The 22,329-nt window shown below is 40.7% G+C and overlaps 1 protein-coding gene across 1 annotated transcript; it reads right to left on the bottom strand.

The window, feature by feature from the left end:
* Positions 1–1,558: 1,558 nt before the first annotated feature.
* On the bottom strand, positions 1,559–18,318 carry LOC148732381 (uncharacterized). Its single transcript, XM_088755768.1, has 3 exons — positions 17,894–18,318; positions 3,371–8,429; positions 1,559–2,665 (listed from the first exon to the last, which is right to left on the bottom strand). The coding sequence occupies exons 2-3, from the start codon at positions 8,377–8,379 to the stop codon at positions 2,632–2,634; spliced, it is 5,043 nt and encodes a 1,680-aa protein (XP_088611894.1). The 5' UTR covers positions 8,380–8,429; positions 17,894–18,318; the 3' UTR covers positions 1,559–2,631.
* Between the last annotated feature and the right edge of the window lie 4,011 nt (positions 18,319–22,329).

A 22,329-nucleotide genomic window follows, 5' to 3' on the forward strand; every position in this document is an offset into this window, starting at 1 on the left:
GTTTTCGTCCTCCCAACACTTCCGTTCACTTGAGTATCGCTTTTCGCTACAAGGAATGTATATGTTTAGGCTCAAATTAAATGTAAACCTACCTCACTTGCTGTGTATTGTCGTTTCTGTAGTTCTAAATGGCGAATTTGAGCGATTTGGTAGATTTTGCGTTCACTGTTACTTTACTGTCTCCTTCTTATACAGTAAAGTATACAGTATATTATTACACGGCTCGGGCTGTCAGAAGGCCCATAACTAAAATCAGCCAATCAAATTGCTGTATTGCCGGTCAATATTCTCTCAGTATTGGACCGGGCACTGTCCCGAATGGTCCCAAATGATGCCGCACTTGTCTCCCTTTGAACTTCAGTCGTATAATAAATCTCTTATTAACCAAGCTTGGTCGGGACCGTACTAGAAGAATATTGGCCCTCAAACCTTTTTGTACGGACCTCGCTGCGCTCGGTCCGTACTGTCAAGACCTCGGGCCGATATTCTCCCAGTACGGCCCTCGTGCTTGGTTAATAAGATATATGTAACAGTCAACGCAAATTCTACCAAATCGCTCAAATTCGCCACTTAGAATCACAGAAACGACAATAGACAGCAAGTGAGGTAGGTTTACATTTATTTTGAGCCTTAACATAGACATTTCTTGATATAAGTTTACAAAATTACGACTCTTCAATATTCTCCCATACATTTCTTTATATTTCGAACAAACGACCGGACACGGCCGCTTGTGTGGGTCCCCTGTGTGAGCACTTGGTCCTCTCACATCTTCAGACCTTTACGCGAAAATTCTCAGCAATGCACCGGTTTATGTTCTAATGATTGTTTCAGCGTCTTGGATCACGTTTCCACCCCCTTCCAATGTAAAATAAAAAAAGCCATTCATATTCAGTGGAAACAGCCCACTCTGAAACATCTATGTTATCGTGTCAATTTAAAACTTTCTCTGTAATTGTTTACATTCTCGTGTTTCTTTTACTGTTATGTGCAATAAGCATTCTGTGTACGCTGTAAATTCAACTTTGTACTTTATGTGAATAAGAACTAGTACTGAAGATGACAGGAGAACTGTCGAACATGCATGTTTTTAAAACCTAAAATGTTGTGTATTTTCTTAAAAAGTTCTGATAAACTTTGAATGTCACATTATTCATCACGCTCAACTTCACATTTCGTTACTTCATAGTTAGTAGAGGGGACTAACTATGGCGAGCAGCGACTCGAGTCGTTTGAGCCCACGGTTGAAATTCCCAAAAGATTAGCGTTTTAAATGTAAAATTTATATCTAGATAAAGTTTCGCCCCAGGATAACAAGGTGTTTCGGTGGCCTTATGGTAAAGAGCAATGCGGTAGCTGACATACTCAGGGTAGCGACGTAGGTGGTTCAAATGCGACGTTCTCATGTATATTCTTAGTTTGTCTTACCTTTTCATCTCTATTTTCTTTTTTTTTTTCGGACACAGTAATCATTGTCCTGGATGTGTACATTTAAAAATAGAAGTATTGATGCCATAAATGAAATATACGCTGCAAGACATAAAAGTGTATTCGGAGATTGGGCAAACTTTAATTTATTCAAGATTATCATTGGCTTCTTTTTCACCCCAACACTATTCTTAGCAACAAAGGTCGCCATTTCGTTTGTTTATCACTCGCCAAAAACTATCAAATGCATTCAAAAGCCTAAAATAGAAAAAATTTTATAGGAATCGACCGATTGAGCGAGCGAGCGAGCGCCATTCATCACATCATACTTACAACTCGCTCTTGCGCACGCGCAATTCTCGAGTTAAAAAGGTCTTACAATGACTATCTTCTACTCAAGATGCCGGAAATTCAAATCTAACCGATTACAAGAATAGTCCAGTGACCTGTTGAACAAAATTTGATTTTGATGATGGAACATTCTAATTGAATTTCTGTCCCCCTTATTTGATATATACGACTGGGATCAGCTCCCCTCTTGTAACTAGTCCTACAAAGGGGTCTACAATGACTATCTTTCATTCGAGATACTGGAAACTCAAATTTGACCGAGTACGGTCAAAAAAAAGAAAAAAATGGCAGTTGGATGGACAAAAATTACATTTTTGGCCCCAAGATTGATATTTAGATGAGGTTAACTTCTGAAGTATTCTAAAAAGTCTACAATGACTTGCTGAATAAATGAACGACACCTTTTCGAAGAATCAGTCCCAAAGTTCGTTCCAGTCTTTCAAGGCCTCTTCTTTATAAAATGAAAATATATCTTGTAAAACCTCCAAAAAAGTTTCATTACACTAAATATCTATATGAACAACTGTTTTCTTTAAAAGAAAGGCTAAAGAAGGTTATCTGGCTCATAAATCATAATGAAAACCTTTTTAGATTATTCAAATGTTAATTATTCCCTTGGCTGTATATATCTACCATGAAGGTCCTCTCACGAAGATTACTACAGACATCTAAATGACAAGGCGTGCCCGTCTGCTAAGGAGAAAGCCCAAAATTCTATTTTATAACTGCTTAACTGAAAAAATCCTTCTGTTATATCATGCGATCACACGAAATGTTCCGTTTCATGCGGTAGAGGCAAAGATTAGGGTCTTGACTGAGAGTCAGCTTTGTCCCGGAAACAGGATTTGCAAATCAGTCGTGAGCGTTGGAGGTTATGTCTTCTTTCCTGTAAGATAATATTTACAACTTGAGTAAAGGTACGTGTTAATCTTGAATTACTTCCTCAGTAAATTAATTGTTTAATTCAATAAGTTTGTTCAAAAAATTTATGCTGCTACGACTGACAGGTTCAGTCGCTGTTAACTTCGGATACTGTAGATGCCTTTGGCGAGGAGTTTCCACGCAGAATTTGAGATAATTTACATGGAGAAGCTCGCCTTGAAGTTAATGCCTATCAGTAACTCATTGCCTGTCGTTATTGAGCCAGTCTTCATATTGTCTCCTTCGTCTTTTCAACAATAATAGAATACATGGCGGAACTATATAAGATACAGCACAAATCCTCTCTTTACCGTAACGAGCTCACATTCTTTGCATGAAATAAACGAGGTTAGATGTGTGAGAGGACCACTGAATTTTGCTTTTGTGTCCTTGTGGCTTTTTTAAATCTTCCGAACTTAAGAAAATGCACTTCAATGTCTCCCTTTACACTCCTCGCACTCGATGGAAAAGCACAATAAAAAAAAGAAAAAACGCCGCGAAGAGTCCTCGCTGACTTCTTCCAAGATAGGTGATTTCACACTTAAATTCTGTTTCCTTCTGACATGTTATAAACAGTGCATTTAGGCCTCGGAAGATTCCCATCCTAAGTGTCATTTTCATTGCGGTTTTTTTTTTAATACAAACTTGACTCATTTCCTTAAAAACCTACCTTAATGTGACATTATCTCCAATCAGCATGAACGGAGCCCATTTCTCCACTTCAGGAAAGCCGTTATTTCTCATCCACTTTCGGACCTCGTGAAGAGACTCACTGGCACTCTTACCACGAAACAAGAGTTCGTAGAAACTATTCATGAACTGTTCTGTCGATTCGTCGTTCAAGGCCCACCGCGCCACTAACACCGAGCGAGCACCGGATCCCAAGAACGCCCGAGCGATTCCAATGACTCCTTCGACTTTAGTCTCTCCGCGTCCACTGTGACAGCAACTTAGAACAACCAGTTTAGCTCGAAGTTGAACTTTTGACACGTCAGCCATCGTCAAGAGGTATTCTTCTTCTTGTGGAATAGCATTAGTAGTACGAACAGGACAAAGCGCGATTTCACCTCTCTCGGCATATCCGTGAGCAGCAAAATGTATCAGCGCAACTGACTTCATCTGTTCAATAACCGCCTCTTTTGTTGCATATCTCCCTAACAATGGGGTGACGCCAAGCATTTTTCCAATCATCTCAGCTTCTCTTCTTGCACCTGGTAATGGCTGGAGGATAATCGGTTGCCCCTTGTAAATCACTTCGCTCACCTCAGGTTCACCCACTATGAGAGCCCCACTCTGACTGTGGTAGTTAGGAGGACTGTCCTTAATAAGTTTGAGGGTGGTCAGAGAAGGAGCAATACGGATCCTGAATTTTTCAGACAAATATCTTCCTCCTTCGTCAATTAAGGCTGCAAATGGCACTTGGTACATGCAGCTATCAGGGACAATGATAATTTCAGGCTCGTTCAATAAATCGGCCACGGGAGCGACGATTATTTCGTAGCCCAAACGAAGATTTTTTTCCATATTATTGTGTGTTAAAGGCGATCGGTTGACATCATCAGATGATGTTAAAACACGTTCGTCATTTAAAGAGCGATCTTCGCAAACATCTCTAGGTAGAATGCCAAAGTGGAGGAAATTTTCCAAAAAAAACACTTTCAGGTCAGTAACTGACCCGGCATTTCCAAAACGATCTGAATCCAATCTCTTTCTTCGGAAATGAATCTCTCCGCTTGTTTTCAGAATCCAAATCCGTGCATCTTCATCATCAACCGAAAGGTAAAGACAATTACAGCTGGCTTCTCCTTTTATAATATCATGGATTCCACACCATGATCGCGGATCGCCTGAAAACTGCAACTGTTTGGCAGAATATTGAGATGTCATCAAGTCCGCTAGAGCTCTTGCCCGTCTAAGTTCTTCAACGTAAAGAGCATCTGTAAACTTTCCGCTAACAGAGAGCAATTTAATGAGCGTGTCATAGGGAAAGACGCCATGCTTCTCCAACAAAGATATTTGGAAGTAGTCGTTGCCTTTTACAAAGTTTCGCAATTTTTCAAATTTTGCAATAGATTGAAAAAGATACGAAAAAGCTTCTTCGAAATTAAACTGTGCTAACATCAAAACTGTTAGACCGCAAACAACTTTAAACTCCGTCATACTATCTCCAATGCCTTTGCATTTTAAGAAAGCCTCGCGAAAATACAATTCGGCTATCTCAAGTTCGCCTAAGGAATGAAACAATGTTCCTAAGTTTCCGTATAAAGCTGCTTCTCCCTTTTTGTCACCAATTTCCTTTGCAATTGCCAGCCCTTTCTCAGTGAAGTCTTTAGCCTTTGTGTATTCGCCGAGAGAATGGAACAATGCTCCTAAGTTTCCGTAGTCAGCTGCTTCTCCCTTTCTGTCGCCAATTTCCTTTCTAATTAAAAGTGCGATCTCCGTGTATACTTGAGCCTTTCCGTATTCACCGAGAGAATGAAACAATACTCCTAAGTTTCCGTAGTCAGCTGCTTCTCCTTCTCTGTCGCCAATTTCCTCTCTGATTAAAAGTGCCTTCTCGATGTATTCTTGAGCCTTTTTGTATTCACCAAGCGAGTCAAACAATGTTCCTAAGTTTCCGTAATCAGCTGCTTCTCCTTCTTTGTCGCCAATTTCCTGTCTGATTGCCAGCGCTTTCTCGGTGTATTCTTGAGCCTTTTTGTATTCACCAAGCGAGTCAAACAATGTTCCTAAGTTTCCGTAGTCAGCTGCTTCTCCTTTTCTGTCGCCGATTTCCTTTCTGATTGCCAGCGCTTTCTCGGTGTATTCTTGAGCCTTTTTGTATTCACCAAGCGAGTGAAACAATGTTCCTAAGTTTCCGTAGTCAGCTGCTTCTCCTTCTCTGTCGCCAATTTCCTTTCTGATCGCTAGTGCTTTCTCGGTGTATTCTTGAGCCTTTTTGTATTCACCAAGCGACTGAAACAATGTTCCTAAGTTTCCGTAGTCAGCTGCTTCTCCTTTTCTGTCGCCAATTTCCTTTCTGATCGCTAGTGCTTTCTCGGTGTATTCTTGAGCCTTTTTGTATTCACCAAGCGACTGAAACAATGTTCCTAAGTTTCCGTAGTCAGCTGCTTCTCCTTCGCTGTCGCCAATTTCCTTTCTGATCGTTAGTGCTTTCTCGGTGTACTCTTGAGCCTTTTTGTATTCACCAAGCGACTGAAACAATGTTCCTAAGTTTCCGTAGCCAGCTCCTTCTCCTTTTCTGTCGCCAATTTCCTTTCTGATCGCTAGTGCTTTCTCGGTGTATTCTTGAGCCTTTTTGTATTCACCAAGCGACTGAAACAATGTTCCTAAGTTTCCGTAGTCACCTGCTTCTCCTTTTCTGTCGCCAATTTCCTTTCTGATCGCTAGTGCTTTCTCGGTGTATTCTTGAGCCTTTTTGTATTCACCAAGGGAGTGAAACAATGTTCCTAACTTTCCGTAGTCAGCTGCTTCCCCTTTTCTGTCACCAATTTCCTTTCTGATCGCTAGTGCTTTCTTGGTGTATTCTTGAGCCTTTTTGTATTCACCAAGCGAGTGAAACAATGTTCCTAAGTTTCCGTAGCCAGCTCCTTCTCCTTTTCTGTCGCCAATTTCCTTTCTGATCGCTAGTGCTTTTTCGGTGTATTCTTGAGACTTTTTGTATTCGCCAAGCGACTGAAACAATGTTCCTAAGTTTCCGTAGTCAGCTGCTTCTCCTTTTCTGTTGCCAATTTCCTTTCTGATCGCTAGTGCTTTCTCGGTGTATTCTTGAGCCTTTTTGTATTCACCAAGCGAGTGAAACAATGTTCCTAAGTTTCCATAGTCAGCTGCTTCTCCTTTTCTGTCGCCAATTTCCTTTCTGATCGCTAGTGCTTTCTCGGTGTATTGTTGAGCCTTTTTGTATTCACCAAGGGAGTGAAACAATGTTCCTAAGTTTCCGTAGTCAGCTGCTTCTCCTTCTCTGTCGCCAATTTCCTTCCTGATCGCTAGTGCTTTCTCGGTGTATTCTTGAGCCTTTTTGTATTCACCAAGCGACTGAAACAATGTTCCTAAGTTTCCGTAGTCAGCTGCTTCTCCTTCTCTGTCGCCAATTTCCTTTCTGATCGCTAGTGCTTTCTCGGTGTATTCTTGAGCCTTTTTGTATTCACCAAGCGACTGAAACAATGTTCCTAAGTTTCCGTAGTCAGCTGCTTTTCCTCCTCTGTCGCCAATTTCCTTTCTGATCGCTAGTGCTTTTTCGGTGTATTCTTGAGACTTTTTGTATTCACCAAGCGACTGAAACAATGTTCCTAAGTTTCCGTAGTCAGCTGCTTCTCCTTTTCTGTTGCCAATTTCCTTTCTGATCGCTAGTGCTTTCTCGGTGTATTCTTGAGCCCTTTTGTATTCACCAAGCGACTGAAACAATGTTCCTAAGTTTCCGTAGTCAGCTGCTTCTCCTTTTCTGTCGCCAATTTCCTTTCTGATCGCTAGTGCTTTCTCGGTGTATTCTTGAGCCTTTTTGTATTCACCAAGGGAGTGAAACAATGTTCCTAAGTTTCCGTAGTCAGCTGCTTCTCCTTTTCTGTTGCCAATTTCCTTTCTGATCGCTAGTGCTTTCTCGGTGTATTCTTGAGCCTTTTTGTATTCACCAAGGGAGTGAAACAATGTTCCTAAGTTTCCGTAGTCAGCTGCTTCTCCTTCTCTGTCGCCAATTTCCTTTCTGATCGCTAGTGCTTTCTCGGTGTATTCTTGAGCGTTTTTGTATTCACCAAGCGACTGAAACAATGTTCCTAAGTTTCCGTAGTCAGCTGCTTCTCCTTTTCTGTCGCCAATTTCCTTTCTGATCGCTAGTGCTTTCTCGGTGTATTCTTGAGCCTTTTTGTATTCACCAAGGGAGTGAAACAATGTTCCTAAGTTTCCGTAGTCAGCTGCTTCTCCTTCTCTGTCGCCAATTTCCTTTCTGATCGCTAGTGCTTTCTCGGTGTATTCTTGAGCCTTTTTGTATTCACCAAGGGAGTGAAACAATGTTCCTAAGTTTCCGTAGTCAGCTGCTTCTCCCTCTCTATCGCCAATCTCCTGTCTCATTGCAAGTGCTTTCTTGTAATATTCTTCAGCTCTGTCGTATTCCCCAAGCGACTGAACGATTGTACCTAGGTTTCCGTTAATGGTTGCTTCGTTATCTCTGTCGCCATTTGGCACAGTGATTGTCAGTGCTTTCTTGTAATACTCCTCAGCCTTATTATATTCACAAAGGGAACAAAATAATTTTCCTATCATCATGTAACATAGCGCCTCTTTTTCTTTGTCTCCAATACTCCTTGTTATATCAGCTGCCTTTTGATAGTATTCTCTAGCCTTTTCAAATTCATTTTGTTTCTGATATATCTGTCCCAGTACTAAGCTTAGTTTCCCTTCCTTAACTGTGTCACCAGAGGCGTGATGTATGATAAGAAGTTCTTTCGCGTACCTTTCTGCAGATGTGTAATTAGAGACCTTGTATGCGGCATCGAACATTAGCATATTTGTTGCTTGGTAAACCAGGGAAAACCAGTGGTATTCTTTTAATCGTGCATTAGAGGTTAGAAAGATCAACCATTCTTCGCCTAACTTCATGGCTTGTAAGCCACGGCTAGTGTTCAGAAGGAAGGCGACAACACCAAGAACTATAGCGGATACCATAAGTCCTCCTTCGTTGTCCATTACCACCGTTTTCCAACTTACTCGATTGAATCCAATGTGACAGCGTCAATCTGAGGATTTTTAAATTGAACTGGGTTAGATTCGCCGTTTGCAACCACTCGATTAAATATTATTTAGATAGATAGCTAGTTTATATGTAAAAAGCTTGCAGCTACTGAGCTGAATTGCGTATTTAAAATATAGTATAAAATATAATATAATGTAGTAAAATGATATATAAAATAATATCTTGTAATGGCGAGCATAATATAATAAAGTCCTAAATAAATAATAATGTCCTATAAGTATAATGAAAGCTTGAACTGTTAAAATATATACAACGCCATCGATCTCATTTACAAAACTCACCGTTCACTAAAATTCGTTGTTAATACATGATCTTACAAAAAAACATTTTTTGAAACGCTTGTTGTGAAACGTGTTATTACACAATCAATAATAACAAAAAAAAAGACAAATAGATAAAATAAATAATCGGTAGAATGTTAGCTTATACACGCGAGTGAATTATCTAGAGGAATTTAGGGCGTACGTTTGGGCTGAAACATCCTGTGACACATAGAAATATGCGACACGTGCTCCGCAAATAGTGGGTGTGGGTTTAATTGCTAGGGGCTAATTGGATTAGTCTGGGTAAGGACTAGTCTGGGTAAGGATTAGTTTGGTAATAGAGATAACATGTTGTAATTGAGGGCATTCGGAATAGACATTGAGATCGACTGAACGTAGATTGTACGGAAATTGTAGAGGCGTATGCGGATCGTAAATAAACTTGATAAACCAGAAAGATACAGTCCTGTACAGTCCTGAACAAGCGGAACGCAGAGATTTTCCTTAACGCAGTGGAGAATTCTGCAAGAACGCTCGGTCTTACATTTGGGAATCGCAAAACGCCTTTTATACTGGAGATTATAACAGGACGGCCGTGACGATTGAAGCATTTTACGTAAGCGATTTACTCGTGAAATATGTTGATTCTGAAGGTGGGTAACTCACTACAATTTCCAGCGATCCCAGTAGGATAATTGGCCGGATGTATTTGGCTTTTCTTGACTTTTAGTAAGTTGGCTATATCAACTAAGTTGAAATTGTAAATTGGCCACCGTAACGAGTTAAAAAGCTTTTTAAAATAGCTCAGTATTTAACTCGTTACGATGGCCAATTTACAATTTCAACTTAGTTGCTGTTACCAAATTACCTTGTTACCCCCACCCACGCGCAGCACCACAGTTTCTTTGGAAACTTTCACCCTTTAGTCATTTGCTTGACTTACTCTGGTCAAGAGATGTGCTCTTGGAAATTTATAATCTGTTGCTCTCGAACAGTCGAACCGTTATAGCCGTCACAGTATGAAGCAGTCGGTTGACAAAGTCCCGAATTTGTTTCCCCCAAATCACTGTAATTTTCACCTCTATTAACCAGTCACTTCTATTAAACGAACGTGGTCATCTTTGAGTGAGTCCCAACAGAGGGTCTGGATGGGTTAACTGACAACTGACAAATGGCCAAACTTTTTAACTGACAACTGACAAATTGCTGAAAAACTAACTGACAACTGACATTTGTGGTGGGCTTTTACTGACAACTGACAAAAGCCCGGATCGCCCAAAATATCCTAAAAAATGGATGTAAAATAAGGACAGTTGATTTATTTTGTTCAATTAAAGTACATTTTCTATTACATATAAATAGGAGTACTCCAGAGTGTTAATAATTACCGCATGTGCCATCCACATCAAGGTCATGTGTCACATATTAGTTATATGATCATTGAACCCAACTCGATCGTCAACTTACGCGATGGCCGTGAATGCTGGTATTTTAAGAGCTGTTGTAAACTTTTGCCGAATTGAGTCGGAAACGGCATTTGAGCGTCACAGAAGCCGCATTCCTATCAAAGATGTTAAAACCGTACTGGCGCTGAAAAAGCACCTTACTTCGTTCCTTAGTCTAAAGGAGTTGTCCAGTTAATATCGCCTCGGAGATTTTGATGTGCAACTTTATCACATGGCTCCGAAATCAAGCGGCAAGAGCGATAATTTCACGTTAACTACGGACAAGCAATGGAATTTGGAGCTTCCGACCATGCTGGCTGGAACAGGAAGCGAATTAAACGGTATTGTATTGGAGTGGTTTGGTATTTGGTATTGGTATATATATATATATATATAAGTTAATAGCCTACTCTTTTTTATAAAACGCCCACTCCATTGGATGCCGACTTATAAGCTCTGTCAGAGTTTTCTCATTCTTTAATTCATGTAGATTATGTTTTATGTAGATTATAATGGCATAATTAATATGACTGTGAAAAGTCAAATCTTATAGAGTCGCAGTGATGCGACTGACTGGTCTTATTTCATGATTTTTGTCTGCTGGGCATATTCTGGTTTTGTGTGATTTTAGAGAGGTTCTTAGCTGGCTCGAGTTACATTATGCAGCATTTGTTACGTACCTCATGGCTTCACAGTAATAATCGCAGTGATATACCATTTTGTTCTTATCGCCTCCTTGATAACTTCAAAAGTGATGAATTCGGAAACTCAAAGCCGCTAAATTCGGAAACTCGAAGCTTGTCAAGGTTCGCCCTTCTTTAGAAAAGCCAACCTCAGTCTGGGCTGCAAGTGAAAACATTCTGTTGTGTGCAAGGCGATGCCCGGAGAGGAATTATACAAGTGACATTACGGCACTGCAATGGAGTTGGCATTGCTGGTACCGGTGTCAGACTCGTGACCTACCCGACTGGCATTTTGAATATCATATCTATGGAAGTTCTCGAAGAGCTTACTTTGCAGCAGGCGGCCTTTACCGTCGTTTGCGACCTTTCAAGCTTAGAAGTTAGCCAACTTCTAAAGAAAAACTCGGAGTCTTGTAGAGAAATCAAAAGACTGTGAATTTGAAGACGGGATAGCGTTCACTGACTCGGGGCATCGAACCGCCTCCCGGTTAGCTCAATGGATAGAGCGCTGGACTGTAGTGCGGGAGGTCGAGGGTTCGAGTCCCGGCCGGACCGACACACAAGGTCTTAAAATAATTGAGAAGAATTTGCTACCTTTCTATAACATCAAGAAATGGTTAGATATTCTAGTCTTCTCGGATAGGGACGAATAAATGGAGGTCCCGTCTCCTGCAGGGTTGGGGCAGGAGACGTTAATTTCCCACACACGAGATTACTGTGTGATGGATGTCCTCCCCTGGGGTGGGATGGGTGGGTTAGGACAGCAGGTCCACATCAGCTATTACAGCTGCCAATTAATCAACCTGCTTAAACAAAGAAATGAACTTCAAAGGTAAAGTTCTTCAGTCCTTCTGAGAAAAACGTTAAAACCTTAATGGGCTCTGATCAGGAAGAAGCAAGTGAAGGAACGGATGAAACGTGTTCTTTTACGCAAGTTCATGGCATCTGTTCTATGGAGAAGGCTCTATTTATATCGGATGTGGCTACAGGTTGCATTAAACTAGTGTCGGGACTCAGTAGTACTGTGTCGTACTCAGTGGTACTGTGTCGTTCTTAGAAGTCTTAGAAGTGGTCCTGTGTCGTTCTTGGAGGTCTCTATAACAGTTTTAGTATCGGAGCCCAAAACATAGAGAAAGCACAATTGTCTCTTCAAGATGCCGTAGACAAAGTATCAAATGTAAATGTCAACATCACAAAGACCGTTTCTGAAGTGAGACAACGGCACAGTATAAAGGAAACCACAGCAAAAAACGGTCCCGAAGGAACTCTGTCTCATAAAACTCAAGTCTCACTTAAACTTCTTGTAGAAGGAATGCACCGCCTGCACAACAGCATAGCCTCAATTAACAACGATAATCTCCAAGATATTGAATTGAGCACATTACTCAGAGTAGTTGTGGAGAATCTACATGCAATTTCACATTTTAAGCATGAGACCTTCACCGCACTACAGTATTCCCAAGACTTTGGATTAATTACCAAGAAGTAGTCGAAGAGAGTAACGAAATGGGCAGCCAAGTATTTTACTCATGAAAAATTCTACTATCTTGTCCCTCAGACCAGCACGGAGTTTGCAAATGTAAACTTCATGCGACCTCTACCTTCAGTAGAGATCGACCCCGAGATTGAAAGTGCTATGAAAGAATTTATGGAAAAGTATCGTCCCTTGAGGCAGAGGACAGTTCGGGAGGAAACTACCAAGGACAGGGCAGGAGCTCTACCACCGGCCGTCTACACGAAACAACAAGATTCAACCAAAGTGGACTTATTGGCGGGACTAGGTAACGATTTTAACTCGGGAGATCAGTCAGTAGGGTTCAGCAGCGACAAAGGCTGAGCTGTTCAAGCTACTTCGGAAGGTGGGGATGTGACAGATATCACATTTGTTGATGACCGTATTGTTGAAGTGACAGTTGCTGAGGTGCGAACACATGCAGACGAATATGACACAGACTCAGAAAACGACTTTTCTGACCAAGAGGATGAAGATATTACCCCAATTACGGTGTCTAGATCCGGGCGGCCATTTCGCGCCCATTTTCGCCTGGATTTCTAAGGGACGCTTTCTCCAATAACCTAGTTGAAAAGTAGACGAAAAAGCGTTCCTTTCCGATCATTTCATCGGAGCCAACCGCAATCGAAGCTTTGTAAAACAAAACATAAATCTAATATATTGTGTTAGAGGACTTTTCACAAGTTTGTTTTCTTTCTGATGATCTTCTTGTGTAACACGTGCCTACGAAAAGTCAAAATTTTGGAGAAACCAAGAAAGCAAACACAATGCGCAGTAAATTTTTAGAAATCCTCTTTTCCAAAAAAGCTCCATTGAAAAAAGACTAATTAAAGAACTTATTTCCGATGAAAAAAGCGATAGCTGCATATTACGTTTTAACTCAAAAATCAAGATGAAAGATAAACATCGCAAAATATTTACGCATGTGTGCAAATGAGCCTGTAGATCATATTTCAAAAGGGAATATGCAAATTTGTCCGTGGGTGAAGAGATCTCAAGTTCCTTGGAATCTATCAATAGGAAGCAAGACTAAAATGGCCAAGAAATATTTCGGGACGACAGATTTACTCAAAAAAGTTTTTTATTTGCTGTTATTAGCGAAAAACGTACGAATTTCTTAAGTGTACAAAGCCCACGCGGTAAAATTCATCATGCTTAGATCGTTGTTTACTTACCTTGATGGGGTTTTGCTAAAAGCAGACCCGCGGCCCGCGGCCCAGTGGCCTGGCAGCCCGAAGGCCCAGCGGCCCGCAACGGCCTGCGACCCGGAGGCCCAGTCCTGATTTTCCCCAGTTTTTTTTGTCCAGCAGTAAATCCACGAGCATGCACAGATCTGCATCGGGTTTGGGTGTGCAAAATGGATGACAGTGAGCTTGAATTCGTTTACCATTTAATCATTTGAATCCTTGTTTCTGTTTGTTGCATGTTATTCAGAAAAAAACGTTTTGATTCTCTGCTCATTAGTCTCTACAGAAACCGATAGCACAGTAGAGGACTTTCATTACGATGTAGGTTATTTTTAAACCATACTTTGAAAGTGAAAATATCATAACAACAAAGGAAAAGAAAATATGAACCAAGGGTAAAATTGAAGCACAACACAAACAAGAAAATTTGAATCTCTTGATGGCGGGGTTTGATTTTTTCACTTTTCGCCATGATCGAAAAGTACTCCTTTTACTCCCGAAATAATGTACCATATTTCTTCGCAAACCTCGAATAAGGAGCTGCCTCCTCGATGTCCGACAGCGTAACTTCGGCAAATCGATCGGTCGCCCGACTGAGAAGCAGAGTTCGCTTGTTGACCTTAGTGACAATGAGATTGCAATCGAGTAAGTACCACTCAGAGACTTACCCGAACACAGAGTTTCCTTAGTAATTTACAAAAACTTTCAATGAAGTGTTCAAATTCTGTTACTTACTAAAAATTGTGCAAATTTAAGAAGTGCCCAGCCTCGAATAAGGGCCCACCGCCCTTGAGGACCAACAATTTAATAAGCGCCCAGGGCGCTTACCGTATTCGTATGAATACGGTACTTACATCGCCGGAAAGCAATGTTTGAGAACACGCTTTCTTTTTGGGGTGGAGTTCCTGTAAATAGATCGACATGTCTCTTTATAGAAAAGATTCGCAGTTCACATATTGCATTACTTATGATATTTTCACTTTCAAAGTATGGTTTGAAAATAACTTTCATCGTTTGATAATGAGAGTCCTCTATTGTGCTATCGGTTTCTGTAAAGAGACTAATGAACAGAGAATCAAAACGTTTTTATCTGAACAATATGCAACAAACCCTCATTGTCGATCTGTGCATGCGCGTGGATTTACTACTGGACAAAAAGACTGTGGAAAATCAGGACTGGGCCACCGGGCCTCCGAGTCGCAGGCCGTTGCGGGCCGCTGGGCCTTCGGGCTGCCAGACCACTAGGCCGTAAGCCGCAAGCCGTGTGCCGCGGGCCACTGGCCGCTGGGCCGCGGGCCTGCTTTTAGCAAAACCCGCCTTGATGGCCAGAAATTGCGCAGCGTTATGTTGAAAATTCTGAAAAAACTTCGATTTGACGCAAAATCTTCTATTAAATAATACCTTTTGGACACTATTTTACTCGAACATAACATTTACCGGACCATCGAGCCGTCAAATTGTCACTAGGCCCTGCTCGAAGTCCGAAAGTTCGGTTTTACCTTTACGTTCATAATTCGCATCGCCTTAGAGAATCGTAGTGTCTTTGACTCGAGAGCTTATTCTGTCACCTTTAAGACCTTGATATCCATTCTTTTCCAAGCAGAGTATTCGATAGCATTGTTACTTTACATTCTGAGTTCCGCAAGGTCTAACTCGATCGAAAATGAACGAAAAATCCGACTTGAAAATTTTGAGGGTCGGCCGCGCGGACGCCATCATTTCAAATTTGATCATTTAGTGAAGACTCGTAGAATAACGCCCCTCTAGTACCCTCTAAAGCCATCAAAATATATGCGCGAACGACGGATTCTGATTGGTTTATTCATCTCCAAACAAAGAGGAAGTTTGGACAAAAACTCCACTTAGTAGGGGAGGTAGGGGGAAAGCGTTTTCGCGCGAGGCAATCGCGTGGCTCAGGCGGTTACGGGCGGTTCAGGTGTCAATGTGTTAAGTGGTTGCAAAGGAATGTTGCGCACGGGAAAACAGAAGTCTGCGTTCAGAAGAGTCGTAACTGACTTAAACAATGACTGAAAGTCATTTGAAAGATCCTGTTTCATTCCAGAACTGCCCGAACTGAGAAAAAGCAGCTCTTATTGTATCAGTTTTCGACTAAATTTTCAAGTTTACGCTATAAGTGCTTTTCAGCCCAAATTATAGTCGGAAATTAATAATAAACTTGCCGAGTTAATCATTAGCAGTCATTTAACTGACAACTCACAAATGGTCGAAAATTTAACTAACAACTGATTAATGGCCAAAATTTGAACTGACAACCGATATTCATACCCCCCCCCCCCCCCATCGAGACCCTCTCAATGGCCTGTTTGTATTGTCTTCCACCTGTCTTGAACGCGCGCGGCTATTTAAAGCGGGAGAACCAAAATAAAAGTAAGAATAATCTTTCAGGTAAAATTTAATCCATGTTTCTTTCCCGAAATCAACTTAGTAGAATTTTTGAGCGAGTCTTTGTGGATGAAAGGGTCAATTTTGGCTTAAAATGGCGTTTTTTTTGTCGTTTTCGTCTCAGAAAATGACGTCATTTTCTGAGTTTTGGTCGGATTGTAAAAGTCATTCCTTCGCTCGATCTTTATATCACTTCCTGTTCCTGTTAAAGTGTATATGACACAATCTTTTTTTAAGTATTTTCCTTTCTTAATATAAGTAATAAATGAAAAATGTTTCGATAATGCGAAAAAAAAAGAATTTGGATGATCTTTTTGCGGCGGAAATACCGCCAATTTCCTTATAAATGTGTGCCGGGAAACTGGGGACGATGCTTGTTACGTCACAGTGTTTGATAACATCGCTGTCGCGCAGGCGCCTCCTAATCTCTCTTGCTCTGGGCTTCGAATGTGCGAGTGATTTAACGCTAATTTTCGACCCGCACTGTTTATTTTGGTTATGTCTAGCGATTCGGAAAGTAGTGAGACTGGATTCTCCAGAAAGTATGTTTTAACGTCATTTTGGCCGCGCGATCTCTGGGACAATTTCATGATGAAAGTAGCGCGCGTTTTGAACGAAAAAAAGGGGTTTCAAAATATTCTCAAGATCTTAAAACTTCACAGTCGTTTTCCTTACATTACCAAGGACCAGAATTAGCGGGAAAAAATTGTGTCCTATACACTTTGAACCCGATGTGTTTTGGTCTTATTTCGTGAGATTTCTCGTAACTGGGAAAAGCCAATGTATTGTGCTGGTCAAATCGCTGTGCCGAACTGAAATGACTTCGGAAATTTCTGTATTTGAGTTAAAAAAATTTATTCATATATCTGCTTCCGACCATCAACAGTGGTCTTATTTGTTTAAACTTCACCGAAAGAGTATACCAGCGCGCATGACCAAACTTCTCACTTTGCACAACAGTTCCGGTAAAATTGAAGAACAGCTCCCTAAAATATCTGTCAGCCAACAGTCGACCGACAGACGGTGAACGAAACATAGAAAACACAACGAAAACACAACCGAAACACATCGAAAACACGAGCTCCTGCAATTTTGCGAGTCTTTGAAAAAATTTACCCCTATTAACAAAACTCTTCCAATTTCAGCAGAACGAAATGTGTCAGTCATATACTACACATCAAGTTCACATAAATGACAATCGATATACCCAATAATGCCTCACACTGGAAATTTACCTCTATCGCCTAGTGTTTGTCAAAATTCATTTTGAGGCAATTGTGAACGTTCAAACTTACCAAGACGACAGTCCATATACGCGTTTCTGAATTTGTTTTCATTGTGTTTTCTGTGTTTCGTTCGCCGACAGTTGGCCGACTGTCGGCCGACAGAAATAGTTTGGGGAGCTGTTCTTCAATTTTTACCAGAGTTCCTACAAAGAACTCAAATCGCTCTTCAGGTTATTTAACGAAGAAAATATTCCTTATTCCTTTATTCTAATGGCGTTAAACTTAACTTAACATAATCAACCACTACCCACAAATAGCATAGCTAGTCTCGGCGGGCAGTGTGTGGACGCTAGAACATCTTACATAGATTTCGGTTCAACAAAAGATTCAATAAATATACAAGAAACAGAAATTAAATATTAAATCATTAATTGAAAAGCAGAAATGACAGTATGAGATAAAAATACAGAAATTGAAACAAATGACAATAAATAGAAGAATACATAAGTTATACACTACTATTAACTGGATTTAACTTTTGACACATCATTGATTATTCGTTCTACGAATAATCTAACTTCCCAGCAGTTAACCAACTGACTAATTGATTTAAACGAATTCGGTTCAGTCGCCCACATCAACACTCTATTCGTTATTACTCTTTCTGGCATTTGGTTTAAAATCAAAGGACAACTGCCTGACAAACATACAGTTCTACTACAATTACCTTCGGTTATAAGTTTCTTGAAATCCAGATAAAAGCAATGAATACTGAAGCTCTACTTCCCTGAAAAAAATAACAAGTTGTTACATTTACTAGTTTAAACACAACACACCTACCATGTGGAGGGAAACACTCTCAGTATTATTAAAGTCATAGACACGTAATCATGAAACTGAAATGATAACTCCCTGTCGTAAAAGTTTTCGTTTAAACGCTGGTCGGGAAACGAGCCCGCGGATAGAAGACCGGATTCGATGAAAAGCGAAAATCGAGCTTAGTTTTTCTTTTTTCTCTGGATCTTTATGCATAGAATACTTCAAGGAAAAACGGAAACAGCGCATATACCCCATGTCCATATTTCTTAGGCAAATTTTCAGTATGTACATACTTCTAAAGCAAATTTTCAACAGCGAACCCGGGGGCGCTAATTCCGGTTTGGTGTCCGTTCGAAATCAGCCCACTTGGAGCCATCAGATTTAGTCGGAGAAATAAAGTTCAAGTGGATGATTTTTTAAGCGTTAGATCTACGCAAGTGTTTACCGAGATATCTTTAAAATATATCAGATTCTCTGGATCTTTTCTTTTGACTCGTTTGTTACCACTGGTTTACTTCCTCCATAATTATTTAGTCGACCACAACGTTAATATTGGAGATTCATCGAGAAGATAGCTCTCTGTATAACAGGTCACGCTTAAAACATTTCGAACTGAATTAAAATTGATTCATGAGTTGCAAAATTACTATAATACCGAACAAACTGAACAGACAGTACTTACCGTGTTGTCCGCTTTAGAAAGTGAAGGTCAAGATCTTGCCGCAGAACGATACAACACGTGACCATGATGTTTGTCTTTCAATCACCCCTTGTTGAGGGTCCCCAATAGGTTTATCGGGATCCGGGATTTTGCTTATTTGAAGGCCGGGATTCGATATTTTGAAGGAAAAGGGGGACGAGATTCGGGATTGTATTTTGGACCGGGACACGGGATTTGGCGATTTTAACAGGCGAGAATCGGGAAATGTCGCTTTAAAGAAACCGTGATTTGGGAATTTTAGAGTCTGAAATATGCAAAGAAAATCAAGCTGTCATCTTAGCTAACTCATCTTATTAACGTCGGAAATGGTCGGAAATAGCCGAACAGTGACCTAGTTGACATCACGTTTTCCACGACCCTATCACGCTGCTCTGTGACCCCTATGATGACCTGTGGTCTATTTTCGTGAACCTTGGACACCTTGGCCGCAATGATGGCAATGTCTTTGTGATCTTTGTTATTTTTTGACCGTGATATTTCTGGTGTCAAGTTTATACAGATCCTGATCGGTGCGCGTGGGCTATTCGACGCGAAGTTATCGTTTGCGTAGTTTTAACGCGCCCTAACGATGTCGGCTAACATCGACAATGATGTTGTCGATGTTAGTAGCTGCGTAGTATGATTTAGCCGTAGGTGACCAAAGCGCACTATGAGAGTTTGTATGGATTCAAAATTCAAACCACAGGGAGCCCAGACAAGCGACGAGTCTGGTTGTTTATTTGAAATATAAAGGAATTCAGGGGAGAATATTGAAGAGTCTTATTATCGTAAACTTATATCATGAAATGTCTGAGTTAAAGCTCAAAATAAATGTAAACCTACCTCACTTGCTGTGTATTGTCGTTTCTGTGGCTCTAAATGGCGAATTTCAGCGATTTGGTGGGTTTTGCGTGGACTGTTACTATACGTTATAAGAAGGAGAGAAGGGTGGAAAGCTCATTTTCGACCGCTCTAGCGCGAAGCCGATTTTCACCCAGTAATAAGAATCACCCGCCTTCCAAATCGAAAACCAGATAAACTGAAAGGTTGACGCTTCTTCTCGTCGCATTCAATCGAAGATCCATTCAAAATCCGAGCGCTAACCGCTAAAACATTTTCGAGAAATGCAGCTTTCGAAGCGATCAGCATCCGCGACCCCGATTACGTGTGCCAAGGAGCAACCGTCACGCTGTTTGCCCCACGCTGATTGGATGATGCTAGACAATGCCCGATTACAAATGCCTTCATGTGGGAGGGGAGTCAGGGGCATATTCACGCCAGCGATTCATCTACTGACTAGCCTGGAGTGAGGTTTATGTCGCGTGGCGGAAACCCGACACGACGGCTCACACCAGGCTAGTCGGTGAAATCGCTGAAATTCGCCATTTAGAGCCACAGAAACGACAATACACAGCAAGTGAGGTAGGTTTACATTTATTTTGAGCTTTAACTCAGACGTGATATAAGTTTACGATACTAAGACTCTTCAAGATTCTCCCATACATTCCTTTATATTTCGAATGAACAACCAGACTCGTCGCTTGTCTGGGCCCCCTGTGTTCAAACTATCTCTGTTTTTCCTTCGCAAGATACAATACAGAGACGCGTACTCTTTATACGCGTCAAAATCGCTCAAATGGCTTACAGAAGCGTTTCGGCGACATAAAAAAGAAAACCACCTAGAGAGTTTCGAACTTTATCGTCGCTTTTCAAAGGAAAACAGAAATAGATTTCGTTCGAAATTGAAATCCATACAGGCTCTTATTTCAACCTCTTACAGACCGCTTTAGTTACCGGTGATTACGGCATTTTGAGCTTGAAAATGTAAACTGGGGTCGAAAAGAATATATGTTTCCGTTCCGTATCTGTTGAGCCCAATTGTACTCGATTTTATAGAATTTCCAGATGATCGTTGCCATGGCTTAAAATTGTGAATGAGCAAACTGTCTTCTGAGTTGCGATTGACGGTGATTTACCATAGGTGTAGTGAACAGCGAATTTGCCGTGGTACGCCGTGATATGCACCTTTAATGCTCTTCATTGATCGCTATCATCTCCGAGAGACACCTTTTTCAGGGATCGAAGTGATCCGGAAGGCAGGCGTTATCGAACAAAAGAGGCGAAACAGAAAAAAAGAAAAAAAAATTCCAAAAAAACAAATTATAAAAACCATAAAAATGACTCACTGACTGACGAAGCTCGTTTAAAACCAGTCAAGAAAAACAAATGAACTAAATCATCGTTTTAGTGTAGAGAGATACAGCTAATTCAACGTATTAGTCAGTGCTTGGGTCTGCTGTGAGGGAATCTGAAACGGAACTTCAAGGATCATTTTTGCTGAGGTAAGGAATTAAGAAAATATGACCGGGATCGGGATTAGCCGGTAGAAACCGTCGGGATCTCGGGATTGAGGGAAAATTCCAGTCGGGATGGCGGGATTGAAGAACCCTCTTGGGGACCCTCCTTGTTGTTCCTCGTCACGTCGTACGATAACATTTATCCACCGGAAAGAAAATTTAGCACAATTCTTTCTAAGATTGCATGTTCCGAAGTCTTAAATGTTAGCTTTGATATAATTTTGAGAAAAGCAAATTAATCCAGCAACAGGAAACGGAAACGTTGATTTACCTTACCGCCCCCTCCCCCCATTTCTCCTTGACTAGCCTTAGTTCTCCACGTCCTGTGTTCCTCTCGAAGAGGAGCTCGGATTTGAAGATTGTCGAACGTCTTTGTGGTAGGTTTTAGACACTAAATTTATTCCCTAGATAATATATGGCTTCTTGGAGTGCTATTCGTGTTAAGTGAAGTGGGTTTAGGTTACTATCGAGACATGAAATTGCCCAGGTCGGTAAAACACTTTGGCCTATTAGGGACCCAGTTTGCGTCCAAACAACGAGGAAGCCAGCACAGTCAGACAGACATAGAGTAGATCACAAGTTTTTTATAAGCAAGCGTAATGAAATGCTGAAATTTTTAACTTGACTTGCTACAGCTTCTATTGCACTGTTTATTTACTATTAACATGCTTCTTCTTGTGTTTGCAGTGATCTTGAAACTATTGAATGTTGTTAAATATAATCCCCAAAATGAATTCGAAGTTGAAGGGATTGGTCAACAGTATTCAACGAGCCTGAGGCAAATAGTTATTTTAGTATATTTGCTCCGGTGCTTTTAAATTCTGTTTTTAGAGCTTGCCACATATTTTATTACAGTTGTGTTTACTACTATCATATCAAGAAAAACAGGCAGTTATCACAGGTTTTTTCAATTTGATCAGCAAAAACTTTACAATTTACTTTAATTTGAAAAGTGTGCTGCCAAACTCAGTAGCATCTTTTCTGCTCTTTGCAATTGAATTTTTTCCTTTTTATAACTTTCTTAGAAATATCGACAAAATGCAGGGCAGCCATTTTAAATTTAGCACCCCTGCCATAAATCACCTCGTGCAGGGTGATTATAGGAAGATATGATGTGATCCTCTGCCAATCAGAGCACACCCCTCTATAAACACCTGAGCAATTATACTTAATATATACATCTCAATCTTGCAGCTCTTGCAACTTTGGCATGATTTTTGCACCTGTAAGTTAAATAATTTCATCACTAGCCAGCTTACAGCGCACACTCGCTAGCTCTCATAGATG

The sequence above is a fragment of the Stylophora pistillata genome, chromosome 4 (genome assembly GCF_964205215.1).
Source record: "Stylophora pistillata chromosome 4, jaStyPist1.2, whole genome shotgun sequence".
NCBI classification, from domain to species: Eukaryota; Metazoa; Cnidaria; class Anthozoa; order Scleractinia; family Pocilloporidae; genus Stylophora; species Stylophora pistillata.